The sequence below is a fragment of the Pseudorca crassidens genome, chromosome 14, assembly GCF_039906515.1.
Source record: "Pseudorca crassidens isolate mPseCra1 chromosome 14, mPseCra1.hap1, whole genome shotgun sequence".
Taxonomy (NCBI): Eukaryota; Metazoa; Chordata; class Mammalia; order Artiodactyla; family Delphinidae; genus Pseudorca; species Pseudorca crassidens.
In genome coordinates this window covers 55,184,459-55,207,959 of record NC_090309.1, presented here as the reverse complement: position 1 = coordinate 55,207,959, position 23,501 = coordinate 55,184,459, and the positions used below count along the sequence as shown (strand labels likewise).

The 23,501-nt window shown below is 39.5% G+C and overlaps 1 protein-coding gene across 2 annotated transcripts in view; it reads right to left on the bottom strand.

Moving 5' to 3' along the window:
- Positions 1–23,479, bottom strand: part of SRBD1 (S1 RNA binding domain 1) — a 230,731-nt gene extending 207,252 nt beyond the window's left edge. For both annotated transcript variants that reach the window (XM_067703090.1, XM_067703091.1), the window contains exons 1-5: positions 23,408–23,479; positions 18,216–18,295; positions 17,248–17,425; positions 10,563–10,949; positions 1,493–1,659 (exon numbers count right to left, since the gene is read on the bottom strand). In XM_067703090.1, the coding sequence (XP_067559191.1) occupies positions 1,493–1,659; positions 10,563–10,949; positions 17,248–17,425; positions 18,216–18,295; positions 23,408–23,458 (863 nt within the window). In that variant the 5' untranslated portion in view covers positions 23,459–23,479. The remainder of the gene's footprint in view (positions 1–1,492; positions 1,660–10,562; positions 10,950–17,247; positions 17,426–18,215; positions 18,296–23,407) is intronic.
- Between the last annotated feature and the right edge of the window lie 22 nt (positions 23,480–23,501).

The window sequence follows — 23,501 nt, the reverse complement described above, 5'->3', positions numbered from 1 at the left end:
TAATAGATACCCAGAGAATGAACTCTGTTGCAGCTAAAGTGTGTTTTTAGAGAAAAAGAAAATAATAATGTTAATCTTGACATAAAGCTCCTATTTGTCCCCCACCCAATCAAAAACTGGTAGAATACCTTTAATTTTTTTAAGTAAACTATTCTTGATTATGTTTGTGACACTTTCCCCAATTTCAGATCCCAAACCCTTAAGATTTTCTTCATTACTTTGCCTTCAACCAAACAGAAAGCTTACTTCCGAATTTGCAAATTGCTGGACTTCTAGATGTGGCCTGTAGATGATTTTGTTTGACCTCAAAATTTTTTTACATAAAAATTCAGATTATCAGTTTTTCAAAAATAGGAAGATACAGCAATCTGGGTAGAGAACCCCACATGTTATAATCTGATGGAGATGAGTAGCAGCTGCCCCTCTTAGACAGGACTTGTGATCTCCAGTTTGCGTCCCTTTGTGCTTGATTATACTAGCCTGGCCCTGGGTGATCTGAATCTGAAACCACTTGAATAACTAGTCATTTATTTTTCTGGGTTGGCTAATTGATTTTGCCTCTTGATGAAATATAACTTTCCACATATTAGCATTTAAATCTTCCTGGCACTAAAAGAAATTCAACAAAAGGGGTAAAAATGTTAGTGAGAGGCAAGTTCCTCCAAAATCACAGAGGCTTATTAGGCTCGTTCTAAAAATAACACTTAGTGCTTTTAAAATGGCTTCATGGTAAGATTATATCCAATATAAATCATATCCTTGTTGAAGAACACACATAGCAACAACACAGCACTTGGCATGTAGGAGACATGCAAAAAATAAATGAATGGTAAAGACTGTTTTAATAAACTCTACTGAATACAGTTAGTTTTATAGCCTTTATATGCTTATTTCTGAGTTATTACAATAAATCCAGAGGAATAATTTTTTAAAGAGTGCTTTCCATTCTATAACCATACAAAACTCACAATCCACTAACATTAAATTACCATGCCCTATAAAAGAATAGAAAAAGGAAATATACATATTTCCTACCAAACTCTATATAGCCAAAGAACTCTCCATTTAGGGACTTCACAGTATTAACAGGACAGTTTTATGTAAGCTATTGAAGACTTAGACTAAAATGTATTTTTCTGAGTTACCTGCTGGTAGTTCTAATTTTTCCATTATGCAAAATCATTTCTATGAGAAAAGATGACATTCAAACTCATAGGCACAGACTCTTAATAATGCAAACCACCTTTTGCAGATACATGCCCAAGCTATGCATGAACACACCAGCAGAGGGACTCTGCACACCCCTAAATAAGTAAAATGGAGCTGGCTTCCTCTGTCAGAAGGGGACTATATCCAGATTACAATAAATCAAGAAAACAAAATATTGGAACTGTCAAAATATACTATCACTCACTTCCTCACTGTTTCGCCTCATTGGCTCACACACCCTCTTTCCCCTTACACAAAGCTCATCCCTTCCCAGGTTTCTTACCGTAGCTCCTCTAGAGTTTGTTGAACTTCTCTCAAGGAATCAGCATCAAGGTTATTAATAAGCTCTTTTCGATAACGTATAATGAAGGGAATTGTGTTATCATCATTAAAGAGACGAATAACGTTGGCACAAACCCAAAGTTCAATATCAGTTCTCTCAGATAAAACCTGTAAATTAATATTTAATGATTTAAAACTCTGAAAATTAAACATCTGTATTATAACATATGGTTTAAAATACAGCAATTAAATAATGTTCTCCAGCCACTTAGAAACAAACTGCTGTGGTTTTAAAAAAAGAAGAAAAGGAAATTGTATGAAATATATATATATACTGACAATCACAGAATAGTCATTTCACTCATTCTATAAAATCCAATCGAAACCACTCTGTATTGCCCGAACTCTACAGGGCTCAAATGAGATATGCATTTTTCATCTCTCAGATTGGCACCAAAGAAGGAGATGGTAACTCACTGTGCTGGCATAAGTGATGGGAAAAGGCACTTTCAACTATTGCTAGTGAGAAAGTACAATGGTAAACCTCTGGAAGAAGAACAGTTTGGCAATATCTATCAAAATTTACAATGCATAAACTCTATGACCCACCAGTTACACTTCTGGAAATTTGTTCTGATATATTCATACCTCTGGAAAATGACATTATTTACAGTGATATTTTTTGAAGAATTTTTTCCAGTATGGTAGAAGTCAGCAAAAAATAGTCTACAATGGGGAATTGATAAATTATGATATGCCTGTGGAGCAGAATACCACTCAACTTACTCTTATATGAACGGATATGGAATGAATTACAAGAACTTGGAACATGGCTTATTTTGGGGAAAGGTAACTGGTTAGCTTAGAACTAGGGCAGGAAGATCTTTCTATATCTTTGAAATCTTGTATCATTCCCATATACTACATATTCAAAATAATTATTTTTTAAAAAACAAGTCTACAGTTTTCAGCAAAAATGTACATGTAAGCAGAAAAGTTTAGAGAAGTCAGCCTGGAGAAAAGAAAGAATAAAATGCAATTCCAGTAACTGTTCAGTAACTGTTCTCAAAACCTAAGCCGATTTATTTATTTATTTATTTTTTTCTCGGTACGTGGGCCTCTCACTGTTGTGGCCTCTCCCGTTGCGGAGCACAGGCTCCGGACGCGCAGGCTCAGCGGCCATGGCTCACGGGCCCAGCCACTCTGTGGCATGTGGGATCTTCCCGGGCTGGGGCACGAACCAGTGTCCCCTGCATCGGCAGGCGGACTCTCAACCACTGCGCCACCATGGAAGGCCCCATGCCGATTTTTTTAAAGTAAAGCATGAGAGGCATAAGCTTTATTATTATTTCAATCTTGATGCTCAAGATATGCCAAAAATGTAAGAAAAAATTCAAAAATTATTAAAGCATTAACATGGTCAACTGCTTAACAAAATCAAGTCAATATATAAAATACACTGAATTTCAAAACTACAGATGAAATAAATGGCTGAGCTCCAGAGACTATTAAGGATACCCTCATTCCTCTGTGCACTGTATATCCGAAGGCCTACATCTTAGCACCCATTCTCAGAATGCCAGCTTTACGTCTCCAGCCCTACCTCTCTTCTGCATGAGCTCTGGACTCATTTAGCCAGCTACCTGACCTACCTCTTGAAATCCTATTAGGTATCTCAAACTTTGCATTCGCAAAAGTGATCTCCCTCTCAAACTTCTTCCTCTTCCAGTTTTCCCCTTATTATGTCCATTCAAATTACCAGTTCAGGCCTGAAAACTAAGAGTCTTCAACTCTTTTGACTCCTTTAACTCTTAAATCTACTCTATCATAAGAATCAATCAACTCTAGTGGCAAAATATTTCTTTAGTCTATTACTGCTCTTCATTTCTGCCCTATAGCCCAGTCTAGTTCAAGCCAGGATTACTGCAACTGCCTTTTACTATTCTTCTTGCATCCATAGCAATCTCATCTATGTCAATTTCCATAAAACAACAAGAATTATCTTTCCAAAATCTATATTGGATCATGTCACCTGACTAGTCAAAACCTTTCAATGATTTCCCATAGCATTTAGAATCCAAAGTCCTTACCATGACCCAAAAAACATGGGCGTCCCTCTCCAACCTCATCTTATCCAGGCTTCCCCTCATTAGAAGCCAGCCCCAATGGGCTGCTCCTAGAACAATGTTCACTTCCTAGAACAAGCTCAGTTGCTTCCCTCTTCAGAGGCCTTCATGAGGCTGCGCCATCATGCAGAAATGCTCTTCTTGCTTGATATCATCCCTGACCCCTACAAAGTCATGTTCATTAGTATTTTCTCTCTCATCCTGTACCTCTTCCTGTTCCCTATTCCAGTTAACATTATCTCCTACCACAGAAACCTTTGGGGATACTGTGGTTATCTCCCCCAACAATACCTCCCCATTATGTAGCAGCTTTGTGGCTGAAGAACACTTGACCTCAACTCCACCTCTACAGCATTTTGTTCAGTAACCAGTTGTTTTAGAATTACAACAGCCAGAGTTTGGACAGAGAGATGAGTCCAGTCAGCAGGAAGCTCAAGATCTGGCTTAGAACTCTGGACCCTGGTACAATTTCTTCCTCAGGAGAAATATGGTTTATACAAGTAGAATCTTGAAGTTGGATGGCAGTGCAAAGAGAATTGTGGAGAGACTATTGCAGTGCACTTAGGTAACTTTCCTGTTACCTAAATCAGTAAATCTCCTTTATTGCTTAAGCTAGTTCAAGATAGGTTTTCTCTTATTGCAACCAAAAGCATTCTAATCAATGTCCTCAGTTTCACTGTGTGTTCTCTATCTCGCTCTTCTAATCTGTCACCAAGGAAGCAAACTGAACTTCTAAAATGTCTGTTCTTTCCCCTCAAGCTCCCTTTCTATTATCTTCTGTTATCTAAACCACAGAGCATTTTTTTTTCTCTATGCATTCCACCCAACCTTTCTGCATTACTACTGATTATACTTCTAAGACACATTTATAATAAGTCCCTTATTTTTTTCCTCTTTTTCTTCTTTTGAACATAAGCTTCAATGACTCTTTCCCAACTACTAGTAAAAGTCCAACCATTGTAGCCTAGTTTTAAAATCCTTTCCCAAGCTTGCTCCCAAATTTCACTGTCCTCATGGAATAAACGATCTAGAACGGAAGATAAAACATTAATATAAATAAGTACAAATAAAACAGATTACACCAGGGAATAAGTGGTATAACATCTTCAGAGAAGAGAACCATCTCCCTGGTGTAATCAAGGAAGGCTTGCTGCAGGGGCAGCATTTCAGCTGGCCCTTGAAAGGCCAGATTCTGAAAGATGGACATAAGACACGAAAATGACAAAAATGCTCATTATTTTGGAACTGAGTGATTGTTAGAACCCACGGGCTCCCACTATCCTAAACTAGTTCAGTGACTGTTAACTAAAAGGGACCCAAGACAGCTAAGACTCCAGACCCACATCTGAAGTGTACCAGGTCCTGACAAATCCAGAAGCATCATATGTGTTGAGAGTGTATACTGCTGCTTATGAAAATTTGCTTCTTGAAATTAAGGATAATAAAACTACATACAAGCAGTCACAACTTTGGGGCCTCCAAATCATCCAATTTCTTCTGTCTTAATTTAGTCAAACATTTATTTTAGCTCATATTATATGCCAATAACCATACTAAGCCAGTAATAAAATGTAAAAAGCCAAGTCCCTCTTGCCAAGAAGCTTATAAGCTAGAAAGAAGAAAGACACTCAAGTCGACAGTTAAAATACAGTGTGATCTGTACTCTGACAGAAGCATATACAGGCTCTTTGAGAGCACGTGGGAGGAAGAAACATCTACCTCTGCAGAAATTGAAAAGTAACAAGGGAATGAAGGTATCTCAGGCAGCCAAATGAGGGCAGGAATTCTAGGAAGAGAGAAGAGCATATCAAAAGCCACTGATGAGGAACCACTGCACATTTAAAAAAATTCCTATGTTCAGTAATGCTAAAATGTACAAGGTGTATTGAGATGAGTGAGAAATGGAAAAAGGGATGGAGCTAGATGGTGAATTCTAAAAAAAGTTTGAACTTTATCCTATACTTAATATCAAGCCACTCAATGACTGATCTGCTCATTACTTGATTTCAGCTGTTGAGTCAACCCCCCACCCTGTAAACTCCCTTGACATTTTATGAGTCAATGAGATTTGGGGACTAGAGTAGTGGTGCACAACATGTGATTCCCAAACCAGCAGCATAAGCATAATCAGGAAACTTGTTAGAACTGTAACTTCTTGAGCCCCACCCCAGATCAACTGAATCAGAACCTCTAGCGTGGGGCCCAGCATCTGTGTTTTAGACAGATGAGGCAAACGCCAAAGAAACAGCTAAGCGTTAAAAGTAGAGATCAAACTTTAGGGATGGGCAGGGAACGACTAAAATTTTTACTTTTAAACTACTACTTATTTCAACTATTACACTTATTACTTTAATAATTTTTATAGTTAACTGGTGAATAGGAATGAGGGTAAAGTAAAAAGGAAGGCAGTCTCGATATTTTTTTCACCTCTAAGACTTAAATAGACAGACACTTTTTGTGACTGTTGTTGTTTTAAGCTAATACCTGTATAGGGCTTATTATGCTCTACACACTTTTACATATTCAATATTAACTCATTTTACAGATACAAAAACTGAGACCCAAAGAAGTTAAGTAAATAGCCCAAAGTCCCACAAGCTATATTTCCTTTTCAGAAATTTGTGTGCAAAGCAAGATGATTTTCTTCAGCCACAAGTATCAATACAAATTAATCAAATCGCCTTACTTTTCCTCCTGAATCCAACTGCGATGAGACACGGTGCCTTCATACTGTCCTCTACTGTCTAAAACCTCCAACAAAATGGCCTTCTCCGCAAGTGGCATGAGAATTTCCTCCTTCAAAATCTATATTCCCATTTCCTCAGTTAAAAAAGGAAACTGCTGGGTATCAACAGCTAAACTATTGCCTTAATCATACAGGCAGCATTTTAAAAGAACTAGCATCTAAATTAAATGACACTCAAATGAGCAGATTGACAGATAATTTTTTATTTAAAATCAAACCAGCAACTGGACACCTCCCTTCTAAAACAGTTTTGATTACTGCTGTTCTCTTTTCCCTTACCTATTCATTTTATTATACCACTTATTTTACCACACACATAAGCTTCCTTAAAGACTGCAAAAGGAAAAACTATGCTGTTAGAAGTCAGAAGAGTGGTTTTAGGCAAGGGGATGGAGGATTGAAAAAGTGTATGAAGGGATTGTAGGGGGCTGGTAATGTTCTGTTTCTTGATCTGAAAGCTTGTTACAATGGTTACCATTTTTATTTATTTATTTATTTTTGTGTGTGTGGTACGCAGGCCTCTCACTGCTGTGGCCTTTCCCATTGCAGAGCACAGGCTCCGGACGCGCAGGCTCAGTGGCCATGGCTCACGGGCCTAGCCGCTCCGCAGCATGTGGGATCCTCCCGGACCCGGGCACGAACCCATGTCCCCTGCATTGGCAGGCGGACTCTCAACCACTGCGCCACCAGGGAAGCCCTTTGGTTACAATTTTGAACATTCATGAGTTGCATATTTAAGTACAATTTTATATATATATATGCATATATGTATACATATATTTCAGAAAGTTTTTTTTAAGCCCATAATAAATACCACGAGCTAAATTATAAAAATAAAAAGGGCCAATACAATTTCTTTTCCTTAATCTCTCCTGGAACACACAGGTTGACCTAACGGATGGTGCATGCTTAGGTGTAGAAGTGCAACAAGAAAGCCAACTCAGAGACACCTGCCTCCTTACTGTCCCTCTTCCTTCCCCTATACTTTCATCCCATGCTCTTCTTCACCTATATAATCCCACATCATCTTCTTGCAAGAATGGGGAAAATGGCTAATAAAGGGGTTTTTGCTTGCTTTTCTTCCCTAATTTAGCAAACATTACTAAGATATTCTATATGGCTACTCCATGCCCACCCCCCTCAAAATAAAGACACTACATAACAACAGTCATCACTTGGGAGCATTTAATTTTCTCAAAAACTGCTTGTAGCTAGTCACCTCTTAAAATTCTTACAAAGGTTATGGTACTCACAATATATTTGTGTAATGATAAAATATACTTTAACAAAAACTAGTTTCTAATGGCAACCACACATGTGTGGCTTGGGGGAAGGGCTGAAGTAGGTTGTTTCTCAAGGAGTCTGGTGATCGCCAAACCTGATTAGGAAATAGACACAAAGTGTGTTTATACGTAAAGTCTACAAATAAATTAAGTATTGACAATGTAGTTTTCCCTCCCCAAACAAGACAGTGATATTCCTGAAAAAGCTGTGGACTTTTCAGAAATGAGAAACACACCTTGAAGAGAAAAAACATTTAGAGGATCGAAGTGTCATGGTGGGTAGGGTCCATGGGGAACAGCACACAAAATGAAGGAAACATAAATGACATTTCCCTCATGTTCAATTAGTAATAATAATTCCTATACAATTAATTTCCATTGACTATTTCTTACTAACTAGGAACTTGTTAGGACTTCCCCAAAGAACTTGGACATACATTTCATTTTGTGACAGATAAAATGCATACCACAGGCATTTCACTGACTCTGGTCCTCACTCAAATGTTCAAAGCCTTCCTGATTGTCTCACTTGGCATTGCTGACCCTCGCTCTTCTCAGCTCCTTTCCCCCTAACACCTGCCACTATTGTAAAACATGTTTGGAAGCAGGAATGCAGTGCTAAGATAGAAGGATTCTCTCTCCTGCTTATAGAGAATAAAAAGTATAGGACAGGAAGTCCACATACACTAAAAGACTTGTCTGTAAAAGTAACTCAAGGTTAGACAAGGATGACTGAATCTGGGTAAATTTTTTAAAAACCCAAACATGTAAATCACCCCTAAAGTTCCCCAGGCAATTTCCCTAAACCGATCTAGAAAATGCTGAGCGTACTAGTTGTCCTCAGGGTGCTCAGCGAGGGCGGCAGCTGAGGCACCCGCTTCTCCCAACTCACAAGCAAGGAGTGCCACATTCTGAGTATAGGCTTGTTTGAGCTGTCAAAATCACTTTCAGTAAGGAGGAGGAGAAAAAATGCTTGGAATTGAACAGAAAGACAAGCACACCCATATTACCCAAATAGTATGGCCAAAGGCCATAAAAATAGTTCTAGGACCTGAAAACTTGCTTCCATTTGATATTCAAACAACACAACCATGGACACTGCTGCTACCGATTTACAAATGAAGCTTTTACTCCTGGCTGCTCTTCTTCTGCGACTCACCCTCTGGCAGTTGAGAACCTGTTCTCTCTGTACACTTCTCCCTCTTCACAAGCTAAAACTAATGGTAAATGAATTGTGGAGCTGTCATCTTCCACCTTCAGTGAAGAAGCGGGGAAATCTGGTCTGTTGAGAGGAAATAACAACTCAGACAAACAGAGAAGGGGCAAAACTGGGTGATCATGAAACCTCTGAAAGAGAGAAAACTGAGAAAATGACTTCCTCGAGTCCTCAGTTTTCCAATTTTTGGTTCAAGGCCTTTAGGAGACTTGATCACACTTTGTCCCTTGCATCTCTGAAAGGACCCTGGTCCTTGGTAATAAACTCTTTTCTGCTTAAGCTCATTAGAAGCAGGTTTCTATTACTTGTAACCAAGAGACAGCTGGCAAAGGTAGCGTCATTTTCATCTCTTTCTCTGTTACACAGATTAGGAGATAGGGGTGTGAAGCAAAGTTTCATAAAATAAGTAGCCCTTGACTTCCTTTTGTAAAATTTATTTCCACAGTTCAAGCGATTTCCTGGGCTTTGAAAGCTTCCTCCCTCCCTCCTGCTCAGGGTCAGCTACTAAAGGTAGATCTATGTCAGAGGTAAGCTTAAAAGTAAAGGAGAAGAGAAGGGAAGTGGGACACATCCACCTGCCCCTGTAGGTCTGGACTGGAACGAAGGAGTCTGCCTGTTAAGAAAGGCTTCAGGGTGAATCTGATTCAGGCTGCCATGAACCAACCTTTTAAAACAATTCTTTGTAGGCCTAAATGAAAAATGAAAAAGAAGGCATAGAAAGGAGCCTAATTATACTGTTTCTCCAGGAAACTCTGAACTGTTCAGGAACAAGAAGGAGAAGAAAGCTATGAGGCAACATTCTATTCCTTAATAAGTCAGAGAGAAGAAAAATCATAATTAAAAATTACTGGTGATGTTCAACTAATAGGTAATAGAAAAGGCAGCATGGATAAAAAGAAGTTCCTCTGAAAAAAAGGTAACACACAGACAATCCGAGACTGAGAAGCAGTATTACCCAGCAGAGACACTAAGCTCTAGAGCAGTAATTCACAGCAGAGGAAGGAGTACACATCAAATCACCATGGGACAGACAATAAGGAGGGAGGTTATCCCCATTTACACAGAGGGGCACTGCTATGATTAAGTTTGAACCATTCCCAGAGTGTTGGGACAGACAAAAGGTTGAGAATCACTGTTTAAGAGTCACTCTTCAGGTCTTCTCTACCATCCCCAAAGCCAGCCAAAGAAACTGGGAGAAATCCAATTTCTCCTGTATTAAGAAATATAATTATGGCAGCTCAAGTTAGAATTTGGATAAAATTTTCCTTTAAGAAATTACTAGGCCTTGTTCGTCATCTATTACAACATTACACTAAGAGTTAACAGATGTACTAATGGTCAATGACAATAACTTGCACTGCTTTTATAGGCAATATAGTCCAAGTGCAAAGCAAAAACTTAACAAGGAACTTAGGAGGGCCCAATCTGTTGATGCAATCTGTCTGTATAGGACATGTTCACTAGAACACCAAGGCGGAGATCTACCTTGCCTGAGGTCACAGCTTTTAGCTAAAGAACTGATGACAATAAGCAATAATACCAAACCGCATACCCAGGAAAGGAACCAGTGGGCAAAGCCTCCAGAGACCACTGGCAAAAGTGAAAAGAGAACTGAAAACTCCCAGCCCTTCCCTAGCCCCATCCCAGTCAAAAAGAAAGGAATCAAACAAATTGAAGTGACAGAAAGAGGCTGCACATACCTGTACTATGTCCCAGTTCATTTCCACCTCCTCCTTAATATTGTTGGCATTTGCTGGAAACCTGACAGGCTGCCCCTGAGGACACATTTCCGTCTTCACTTTCTTCAGAGGGGACTGACTGCATGTGAAGTCGTCTTCACTCTCCTCCTTCTTGCACCCACCTTCCCACGTGGCGCTTGTGGACGGTGTCTCTGTGCTGTTATTCCCGCTCTCTAAGCTGCTGGCTTTGTTGGTTTCTTCATCAGTTTTCAGCTTTTTGGTCCTCCGAGCTGAAGGTGACTGAGCTGAATTTTTCCGTTTCATCTTTGCTGTTTTCAGAGTTTGCACAGTCTCCAATTTATTTTTTCTGTCTTCCAAATCAACATCAGCAATAGGCACAGAGCTATCCTATCAAATCACAAAGAGATCACACAAGAATTAGATGATAAAAACCAATGGCTCTGGAATATTATTCAGCAATGCAAAGGCACAAATTGTAGACATACACAATAATTTGGAAGAATCTCAAGGAAATTATGTTGAGTGGAGGGAAAACGCCAATCTCAAAAAGTTACATACTATATGATTGCATTTATACAATATTCCTGAAAAAATTAGTGGTTATTGGGGGTCAGAGATGGGGGTGGAGGTTGGGAGGGAGGTAGGTATGACAATAAAAGGGCAATACTAGGGATCCTTGTGATAGGACTGTCCTGCGTGGTGGACACACAGACCTACACATATTGTAAAATTGCACAGAACTAAATATACACATACACATACACACATATAAATGAATACAAATAAAACTGGAGAAATCTAAATAAGATCAGTGGATTTATCAATGTCAATATCCTAGCGTGATATTTAACTATAGTTTTACAAGATGTGACCATAGGGGTCAATGTGATAAAGGGTACATGATATCTCTCTGTATTATTTTCACAACTGCAGGTGAAGGTTTAATTTTTTTAAATAAGTGGAGAATAGGTGTACACCTGGCAGAAAAAACAAGATTTAAAACTTGCAAAAGTCAACACTTTAGAGGGAGAAGAGTAACACTCACAGGTTCATAAAACTCAACATGCTACACCTGCCACCAATTTACGCAGAAAGAGAACACAAAACATGGCAGGACAGCAGGGTAGTACCAGGCATTTTTCCTTAGTAAGAGGCTGCAGAGCAGTACATGCAGGTGTCCAAGGGCTACTCTCTGCACCACCCACCCCTCCCCCCAGGTGACAACTCAGGTGTGAAGCAATGACATCTGGCACTCATTTTGAGACTAGAGTAGTAAATAAGATACAGACCCTGCCCCACAGAGTTCACAATTTCACAAGCTAGCCTGTTTTTAGTTACCTAAGTGATGTAGATGGCACGAACTCAAACAAAAGAACTGCTCCCAAACTAAATTTCAGTCAATATTGAATTTTCTCTCCTATCAGATAATTTTCCATAATTACTGACTACTGAAAACACTGGGAACTATAATAAAGAGCACACCTCCTCCATCCTAATGCCCACCCACCACCACCTAACCTGGAAATGATATATAATACATTAAATAGCCCTCCAAGTATTACATTTTTAATTGGAACATAATAGATAAGAACAGAGGTATAAAAATAGAATGCCTCCTCAAGTCCATAAGAGTTGATAATAACCTGATCAAATTAATTGACATAGCTAAAGAATGTGTCAATCATACAGAGAGTTGTCAGCCCTAGAGGAACAGAAAAAGGAGAACTGTAGAAAGCAAATACAATCAGCATTCTAAGTAACATACAAAGAAGAGGAAAGGTTAGCAAACAGATTCTGAGTAATTTGCTCCCAATGGTTAAGACAGCCCTCCTGTGAGATGGATACATCAGATTACCTTAGACTCATGCAGTTAAAACATTCAGTTCTCATTGTGACAAGCACAGTACCTCGACCACAGAAGGCATTCAATAAACCCAAATGAATATTTATCTAATTCTCCTATTCGGAGCCCATGCTCATCAAGTAAATTTCTGACTATTATTTAATTCCCTACTTACTTCAGCCTCCAACGAGAGACAGTACTAGTCATAAGAATTTAACTCCTTGCGACGGTTATATCAAACTATTAATTATTAAACCAGCACTCTGGTTTTATACACCACTCTTATGAGCATGGCTGATGTAAAAACACCCACGAGAGATATATTGGTTCCTGAAATGCTGACAAAATCATGTTCTTGACTTAGAAACCCAGTTCCATTACTTACTATCTGTGATCCATGAGCAAGTCACTTAACATCTCTCCCCTTGGCTTTCTGGTCTATAAAATCAGGATAATTAAAGCACCTGCCTCAAGGGATTGTTGTGAAGATTAAGTGATATCATGCAAATGCAGTGCTGAACATGTCACCGGGCTAACGGTAAGCAATCAAATATCTGCTGTTACCACCATCATTACCATGACTACCACACCCAGACTACCTCCCAGGAGAGGGAAAAGGAAGTAGATGAAGAAATAAAGAAAAAGTAAAATGACTAAAGGTGGGGGGTTTAAAGTAAGAGGGAAAAAAAGAAAAGCCAGCAGTCAAAAATTAGACACTTAAAGGTATCTTCTCTGGAGTCTTCAGGCAAAATATACCTAGGGTTTCTCAGTGTTGTTCATAGACCCCTGAGACCCTTTCAGGGGGTCTGCAAGGTCACAACTATTTTCATAATAATGCCAAGGCACTGTTTGACATTTCACTGATGGTGCAAGAGCAATGGCAGCAAAAAAACAAGGCAGTGGCACCAAGCTGTACTAGAAATCACTGTTCCCTTCACTGTCACACACTTGCAATAAAACAAGGTCAGCTTCACTTAAGAATGAAGCAGTAAAAGTTATTAATTTTTAAAATTTCAATCCTTGAAAGCACATCTTTTTCACAGTCTGTACTGAAATGTACATAAAGCACAAATGTACACATAAAGCACTTCTGCTGCAGGCCAATGCATACTGACATGCAGTGGTTGTCTCACAGTAAATCAATTAGTGAACCAGTATTTTCCAAATGACCAACATATAACGTTACAAAATCATGCATAGGTAAAAGAGCCATTCAAACAACACAGACCAATGGATTTTAATGTAATAGAATATAGTATGGTTACAGATTCCACAATGAAACCTTTTAAACTACCACTTACTGAGTTTTGGTATAGTATAAAATAATATCTACAATTATCTGAAAAGGCTATTAAAACACCATTCCCTTTTCCAAATACACATCTGTGTGGAGGCTGGGATTTCTTTTTTATTTCAAATATCTTCTAGTAAATCAGACATTAAAGACATTTGCAAAAATGTAAAACAACGTCATTCTTATCATTAATTTTTTTGTTTGGGGAAGTATATACCTATTTTTCATTAAAACATGTTATTTGCATTAACATGTAATAGGATTATTATTTTTTTAATTGATGAATATTTTCTCATTTTTAATTTCTAATATGGTAAATATTTACAGATATAACCCAACTCAGCAAAAGTTCCTTGGGGTCCTCAGTACGTTCTAAAAGTGTAAAGGATTCCAAAGACCAAAAATTTTGAGAAAAGTGAATCCAAACATGTTTAGATCAAAACACAGATCAAAAACATATGGAAAGGGCTTCCCTGGTGGTGCAGTGGTTAAGAATCCGCCTGCCAATGCAGGGGACACAGGTTCGAGCCCTGGTCTGGGAAGAGCCCACATACCGCAGAGCAACTAAGCCCATGCGCCACAACAACTGAACCTGCACCCTAGAGCCCGTGAGCCTAAACTACTGAAGCTCACGCGCCGAGAGCCCGTGCTCCGCAGCAAGAGAAGCCCATGCACCACAACAAAGAGTAGCCTCACTCGCTGCAACTAGAGAAAGCCTGTGTGCAGCAACGAAGACTCAATGCAGCCAAAAATAAAATAAACAAACAAACAAAAATATGGAAATAACTCTCCATTTTTAAAGCTTCTAAGATTCTACAGCCTTCCTCAGTGACATACTCAAGTTTAATAAGCTATGAAAATATTTTTCCTCCTTATATTTAACCTGAATCTTTGACACACTGAAAAATCACAGTTCATTATCTTTTGCCTTCATGGGTTTTTTAATCACTCAACATTTCAAATGGTAATTATGTAGCCTATAACTAAACCCAGAACTCCAGGAAGAATCTGACCATTCTTTTTGCTATCTCTGAAAGTCGTAAACTGTCTAGATCAAAAAAGTGGCTCACTGTAAATATCTTTATCAGTTGAATCAGTCAGCAGGCCTTGGCCTTGACCTTGTGTTGTATTGTGTGAGCTTGAAAGATAGCTGGAAAGGGATATGGAGTCAAGGGAAGGCTTCTTAAAAGTTAGATGTAAAACAGCATTTTATACTTTGTAGCAATTGAGGAAGAAAAGTTGACAAGAGAAAAGAAAGGAGATGACAGAGGGAACAGAGACCTTGCACAAGAGTGGATGAGATCTTAAGCCCAAGCGGCGAACCAATCCTTGGTAGGAGGAATGACATTTCCTCCATGGCAATAGGACAGAAGGTGAACACAAATATAGATAGCTTGGTCGTGAGAAAACTGGAAACTTCATATATTCTCAAATAAATAAAAGGCAATGTCATCAGCTGAGTGAGAGAAGAGAAAGGAATTCAGGAAGTTTAAGAAAAGAGAAAAAGGTGGAAAAACAAACCTGCTGAAGAAAAATAATGAGGTTACCAGATATTTCTGATGCAATTTTGAGGTCTGAGATTATGAATCTAAAGTAAAACAAAAACAGGCCACTGGTGAGACTGCTTCCTGCAATGGTTAGCTGCTCAGTGCAGGCAGGAGAGGCTATGGCTCACCCAGTGCTGGGGTTTAATCAGCCATGTAGGATCGAATAAAAGAAGGGCAAAATGGTGAGACTATTCAGTAAAAAGTGATTATGTAATCTAGGCTAGATTAGGTAGGAAAAGAAAAGGGCTGATGGACAGTGACAGAGCCCTAGAGTCAAAGAATTAGGTAATGGATCTCAACTCTGGCTGTACATAAAAATCACATGAGGAGCTTTAAGAAAATAATACCACTGGTGCCAAGGCCTACCTCCAAAATTCTTTCCAGATTTAATTGGTTTGGAAAAGGGGCCTGGGCATTGGTTTTTTTTTTTTTTTTTTTCCCAAGTTCCCTAGGCTGAGAACTACTGATGAGAAGTTGTGACAAATTTGCAAAATTACAGCAGTAAGGGCACCTGAGCAAGTAAGCTGGAAAAACAGGAAATGATGAGCTGATGGTACAAAAGTGAGATAGGAGGGAAAGAAATGTCAGCGGTAGCACAGTTTCTGGTCATGACAAGATTCAGGTTGAGCTCACGAGAGGTGTGGTGAAGGCAGAGAAGAAGAAAAAGGCACTGGAGGTGGGGAGGTTAAAGAACCAGGAACACAGGGTATTAGAAGGCTCATCCAAGTGGAGGAGGGTATCACTGAGAAGAGTGAAAGAAGATGCAGAGAGGAAGATACAAAGCAGGAGCTAAAGTCTTCAAAGAATGAAGAGGAATGGCCAATGGACTGGCAAATTACAGCAACATGGAGAGGAAGAGACTGAGTAATGATGGATTTTGTCTACAATGTTTGCTAACCATAGATTTTTAAATTATTAAGAGGCTACCAATTCTACCTCCACCCAAAACCAATTCTAGCTCCACCTAATTAGGGTTTTCAATTATTTTGTTTGGTGGTGGTTACACAAGAACAAGATGCCAAACCAATGAAATGAAATAGTCTAACATGCTCTATGTGCTTTGATTGAGCCAAAAAACTTGTGGAATATCTCTTAAGTGAGAGACTTTCTATGTGAATTCCCTTTTTCCCTTTAAAAGAAATATACATATACCAAGCACCATGGGAAGGATCAAGAAGTCACCATGACAAGCGTTCTTAAGCTGTATGCTCTTGAACCATACTTTAAAACTTATGTGTACATTTTACTGAAGAGAAGGTTCATAACTATAATCAAATTCTCAAAGGGTTTGTGACCCCAATACAAAGAACCCCGGAACTAAGAGATATTTCCTAATTAGGCAGTCAAGCTACTTTTAAGTGCAGCTATGCCATGCTCAACAAAAAACCTCCAAATTCTGCCAACAAGTCAATACTTTCTCAGCTATAGATAAAGCCTACCCACCCACCCACTAAAAGTGTGTTCAGTGAAAAGCTTGCATGCAAAGATGAAGAAACAGAGGTGCTGGCTGATAGGAGAAAAGATCGATTCAAATGTCCTATCCAAGGGTACAGCAAGGTACGATGTAATGTCCCCTCTATACACGATAAATGAGTCCCTGGGAAGTCACGCATCCACTGCATATTAAAAGAGTATTCTTTTAAATGAACTAGGGAAGCTGTTATTTAAAGGAATACCACAGTAAATGATTTTGGAAATGCATAATCCTTTCGGTACTGCAACAGAGCCTATAATTTATTGTTGTTGGTTTTTTTAATCCAGATTGGTGTAGCCACAGTGTTTGCTTACAGCACGATATACATATGTGCCAGTTGATAAATATTCCTTCTGCTCCAACACGGTGGATCTGATGGTAAATACTATTAAGGCCCCTGGCAGAAGGCACCATTGCCCTGCAGTTTTTGCCATTTACCTGCTTTGTCCTAATCCATGTAAGGAGAAAGTAGCATCACTAATTAGGAAGGCACAGCAGTGTTCCTTCTATCCAGCTAAAGCACCTACCAGCTCTTCCTTAACAGCCACACCTTCTGAGCCATCTTTGGTCTGTAGGGTGTTCTTCTTCACCCGTGGCGCCCTCTTCAGTTTGGATTCCTTGGAAACAGGCAGCTTACGGCTTCTGGGGACCTTCTTTTGGGGCTCCCAGGCACTATCCTCCTTGTCATCTTCAGAGGCAGATGATCTAAAAGTAAAACAATAGAAAAATTTCCAGAAAAAATGAAGCCAAATGTTAAAGGTGAAAAAGAGATATATGTTTTTTGAAAAAAGAATAAGGTAGAAGGCGTTTAATATAAAATGAAGTGATGTGAACACAGAATATGAAGAGATATTGCTAAGAACTAAAGCAAGAGAGTTGACCAGAAACACCCTCCAATACATTATAAATCACAGGTCTCCCTCCGTTCTCCTCTCACCTAACCAATACACGCACCTGTACACTCAAAACATAAGAAATCATGTATTACCTTAAGTAATAAGTGGGTCATGTCACACCATAGTCATAGTGAGGTTTTCCATTTTTAAACAGTGTCTAAAGACATTTTTGATTGTCCCAACTGAGGTGGGGGAGGGGATGCTATTGGCAACTAATGGGTAGAGACCAGGGATGCTACTAAACATCCTACAATGTAAAGAACAGTCCCTGTACCAAAGAATTATCTGGTCAATAGTGCTGAAGTTGAGAAACTGTGCTCTAAAGGAATATAACAAACTCCACTGCCCTCATGGACCTTATATTCTAGTGTATATATTTTATATTTAGTTGGTCACTTTCTCCTTGTTCAATAGTTTATCACCAACACCTAAACACAGCCTGGGACACAGCATGAGTTCAATAAATATTTGTTACATAAATGAATGAAAAAGACACAGCCTTCTTCAACACAAATGACTTCAGAAGTTAGTAAATGGCAGAATGCATCGCCTTAAAATACACATCATTCTCCCACCCCATATGAAACCAGTATGCTTACAACTCAGAGAAGGAAGAGAATTCATCTTTGGATACCACAGTCTGGACCTTTACTTTTGCTCTTCTTGGCAATGATGACATCTAAAAGAAGAAATACAACATGAAATCAGTGTGATTTAAATCACTGATCACTTATTTTCTCTACAAAATGATGTGCCATTCAAAACTAACACTCCAATACCTCTGCTGCTAGAAAATGTCACGGGGGAAAATGACAGTCATTCACAAGCCTAAACACTTGTTTCCCCTCCTATGTGGCTGCCAATTATAAGGGCAGCTAACAGCCTTCCCATGGTTTCAAAAGCCTGATGAGTATGGGCCATCTCTGGAAACATATAAGTTCCTGTAGGGTGAGAATTCTTCATTTTTTAGAATTATATGCTTGCATATACTGCAAGTATTATTTGATAATTTATCAGACAGCAAATTATAAAGTCCTTTATTAAACTCTATCTCAAAGACAAGAAATACCTTCCTTCTTCTTTATCTTCTACAGTATAAGTAGAGGCCCATCTACAAAGTTGGCAGTCAAATAAGCAATGCTGACTGACTGAATAAGCAGCCAGGCTATTCCTAAAACAAGATAATCTAGTCCCTTATAATAAAAGCTCACAATTTTTAAGTAAAATAATTAATCACAAATGCCACTAGAAAACATTTCCCAAATTCAAAGGCCCAGCTCTAAAAAAAACAACAAAAAAAAGGACTCAAATAACCAGAGACATCATACAATACAGGAAGTAAACAAATTTACTTTAGCTGATAAATTTTATTACCTAAAGACTGTATGTCAAACCATAAAAACTACATTAGACTCTGACATGCTGTAAACCTTTAAACAAGTTCCTAAACCTGTCATATGTTACAATGCCTCCGTTCTAACTTCCACTTGGAGAAGGAACAAACACCTCACAGAAATACCAAAGTGGTTGTCACAAAAGGGAACATGTCTCCCTGGCAGCTATAGCTCAACTCAGTCCAGTGGGTACAGAACTACTGGACAGGAGAGTGCCCAGAGGGAACCAGGACAACAAAAGAAGTAGACAGGATATTCTTCCATCTTTTCCTTCACCGCCTTTTCTGAATTTTATGTTTATCAAGGTCATCATTCCTCAAATAAGTGCTCCTAGATACTGATCATAAAGGAACGGATAATTTGTGATTTCTGTGTTGTACGTATTTTACCACAATAAAACAAAAACAGAAAGAGTAAGTCAGTGTATGATGGAGTGGCATTTCAATCAATTTTATTTATTCATTTATTTTTGGTTGCGCTGGGTCTCTGTTGCTGCGCGCAGGCTTTCTCTAGTTGCGGCGAGTGGGGGCTACTCTTCGTTGCGGTGCACGGGCTTCTTGTTGTGGCGCGGGGTCTTCTTGTCGTGGTGCGCATGTTTCTCATCGCAATGGCTTCTCTTGTTGCAGAGCACAGGCTCTAGGCGCACAGGCTTCAGTAGTTGTGGCTTGCGGGCTCTAGAGCGCAGGCTCAGTGGTTGTGGTGCACAGGCTTAGTTGCTCCAGGGCATGTGGGATCTTCCCGGACCAGGGATCAAACCGGTGTCCCCTGCGTTGGCAGTTGATTCTGAACCACTGTGCCACCAGGGAAGTCCAGAAATGAATTATTGAATAAGTGGTATTAAGACAAACAGCTATCCCTCTGGAGGAAAAGAAGTGTTTAATTCTTGCTGCCACACCATGAACTAAAATATATTCCACACTGACTAATGATTTAAATGTACCAAATAAAAGTACAGTACTACAAAAGGCAAAGAAGACTGTTTTGATAATTCTGAGTGGAGGTGGGAGAATTAAGGTTTTCCTAGGCATGACTCGAAATTCCAAAAGCCAAAAAGATTAGCAAATTTTACTATATAAAAATTAAAACCCCAAGTCAGCAGTGGGAGCATTTCAGAACCAAACCAATTTACTCTGCAGTATCCTCAAAAAAAAAAAAAAATCACAGGACATGGTATCTGATACCTTGGAACTAAGGGTAAAGGGAGTCAGGGCTGGGTGTAAGCTATCTGAATCAAAGGAATATCTCTAGATGCCCTACTCCACTTCGTGCTATTAACAACTGCCCCAGGAAAAAGTCTGGAGGTTTATTCTCTGGAGAAGGTAAAATAAGTCTCTAGACTAGAGGACATGAAGTACAGTTGTGGACATGGGAACCATACAGGCTGAATGTTAAACTGAGATTCCCGGCCCCCTTCCCCCACTATGCTCCTAAAAAAGCCTCCTACCCTCCAGGGAGGAGCATGGGAAGATTCTTTGGAGAATCTGACCAGCCCAAGAATAAAAAGCTGAAGGTGCTAAGCTCCTCGACAAACAGCCCAACCAGATCATCCACTCCCATCACCCCCTTCTACATTACACCTGAATTCAGAACTTTCCCACACAGACCACCATGCACCAATTCTAACTCCACACTTCAGCTTGAACAGAAGTGTGTTATAAATAGGGGTAGACAAATCCTTGGGAAGCTCATAAAATTGTAATTAACCACTGGAGAAGACTTTCCTAAAACAAATATTTCCAAATGCTCCTTTATCAGGCACTCTGGAGGCAATGCTGCCATTAAGAGGTGATCTTGTCTTTTGACAAGTAGCAAAAACAATATGAATTTGAAAAAGGAGGTGGGAAAGGAGAATATGCATGAACACATAGGCCTATTTCTGGCAAATCAGTTTTAGAAAGAGTATATACAGAAGGTAAGGACTTAGAAATTCTTTCTTAAAAACTGTGTACCTATCTAGGTATACTCCCAGGGGTATGTATACTCCCAGGGGTATCCATACTCCAGTTTTACCACCAATGTTCTGGGAAGTGTCCATCTCCAATCCTCCCATGTTCTCTTATTTCCTATCATAGGATTTGTAGATTAACCAAAATTTAATCCATTTGCATGGTTTTAAATACTTGTATCACCTACATACTAACAAACCTAATACCTCCATCACAAATCTTACCTCTGAGATTCAGATTTACATAATAAACTGCCTGCCTATGAAACTATCTAGATGTTTCACAGTTATCCCAAATTTAACATATCCACAATGGAACTCCTGATAAACTATTCCTTGTCCTAAAACCCATTCGGATCTCAGTCTTTCCCATCTTTGTACATGGCACCACCATCCACCTAAGATGAATGGTTCTTTGCTAAGTTAGAACGTTGTTAAAATTTTAACAGTTTCATTGAGCTATAACTAACATACAATAAATTATTTGTGTTTAAAGTGTACAGATTTGATAAGTTTTGACATATGTATACTTATCTCCACCATCAAGATACTGAACATAACCATCATCCTCTAAAGTTTCACTTGCTAAACCAAAACCTTGCAAATCTGTTATTTCTTTCATCTCCCACATCCAGTCTGTAAGTAAGTCACATAAATTCTGCCTCCAAAATGTATCTTAAATCTTGATGATCTCCAGTGAGGCTTCAGTCCCAAACGCTTCTCACCTGGACTACTGTAATAGCCTCTTAACTGGCCTCCCTGCTTCCACTCCTGCTCCTAAAACTCATCCTCCACAAACCCATTCAATCTAACATTTAGAAAATGCTTTAAAACCATTCAATGACTTCCTATTCCATCCTCCATTTAAGAGTCAAATCATATTTTTTACCACAGCCTTCTAGAACGCCTTGAAGAAGTGACCACTGCCTACCTTTCTAACCACATTTACCACTCCCTGTAGCTCCTCAGCCACAGTCACAACATTCTTTCAGTCCGTGTAACAAGCGTGATCCTTCCCCACCCCAGGTTCCCTCTGCCGGGAGCACTATTCCCCCTGCTCATCAATAGGCTGGCTCCTTCTCAGCGCTTAGATCTCAATATTTTAGGCCTAACATGCATTTCTCAGATAAAGTATTATTATAGGACACTATTTATTTCCTTTATACAGTACTATGTAACATAATCTATAATTATCCTTGTTTATTGTCTGCATTCCCCACGTTTACTTCATGGCGGTAAGCACCACAAAGTTTGAAGAAACCACATTTGTCTTTTTCACTTCTGTATCACATGGAGCCTGGCACTTAATAGCTGCTCTATAACTATTTTCAAATGAACATAAGAATATATATATATAAATAGTCTCTACACAGGAATATACATTTCTTTCCCCAGCACTATTAGGCAACATCACACATGGCACTCATTGCTTTCTTGAAAGAGTGATGGTACAAGAGAACATCCCTATTGTTAGTGGCTTGAGATTTTCACTCCTCCAAGCTCTCTTATCTCTGTGGGTACGAAAGCTGACTCAGAATCAATAACTTGGAGGTTGCTATGATGTTACTGAAAGGAGGCACCAAGCCAGGGCAAGTGAAAAGCGGAGGAGAGGCTGGAAAGACCTGCACACACACAAATATTACATTAAAATTGTAAAAACAACAATTAGATAACTTAAAGGAAAACAGGGGGAACAACTTTTTAAGAGGCACCTAAAGAAGTTTCCCTGTGTACCAACAAAAGTCCTTGGAATGTCAGCACAGATCCCTAACTTAGTAATAAAAATAAAATACTAGAGCTGGAAAGAGCCTCAGAAATCAGACAGTCCTGCTATTCTCTTTTATGAATAAGAAGCCTGAGATCCAGTAAAGTGATATGGTTTACTCAAAGGGAAGATCTATGTGGCATAAGGACCAGAACCCAGAGCCCCAAACACAAAGCCTGGGCTCGTTTCCCATTGCACATACATTATATTTATGACATGCTGGCGAATGGGAGGCTCGAGAAGAGGTGCCTGGAGTGTTCCCTTTCGTTCCTTTCCTCTACAGTTATTCAGTACCTCCTACGCGCCAGGCACACTACTGAGGATGCAGCTGATTCTGCCAGGGCCATGATCTGATAGTGAAAAGGGCGCTTCCTCCCCCATCTCCGATTTGAGGTTTGAAAACAATCTAGGTCTGCCCGGGCTTTCCCACGTCTGCCCCTTTGCGCTAAGAGCTTGTCTGAGAAGACGCGCCAGGTGACACGCGGCAGGTAGGAGGGGTTTTCGAGGGTACGGTATGAGATACAGACTGCAGACAGTAAACTGTAATGAAACTTCTCACTTTAAAAAGGGATGTTATTTCCCAAATGAGCGCTCAGAACTTTCTTAATGGCCCCAAAAATACCGGAGCCCGGACGCCGGGCTCCCGCGAGCCCGCAGGAAGACCGCCAAGGCGGACGCTCAGCTCACCTTCCCGCCCGGCGTGTCAGAAGGCCCGGGATTCTGTGTGTGCGACCACATCTTCCGGTTCCCGCCGGAAGTTTTTCAAACGCCGGAAGTCCCG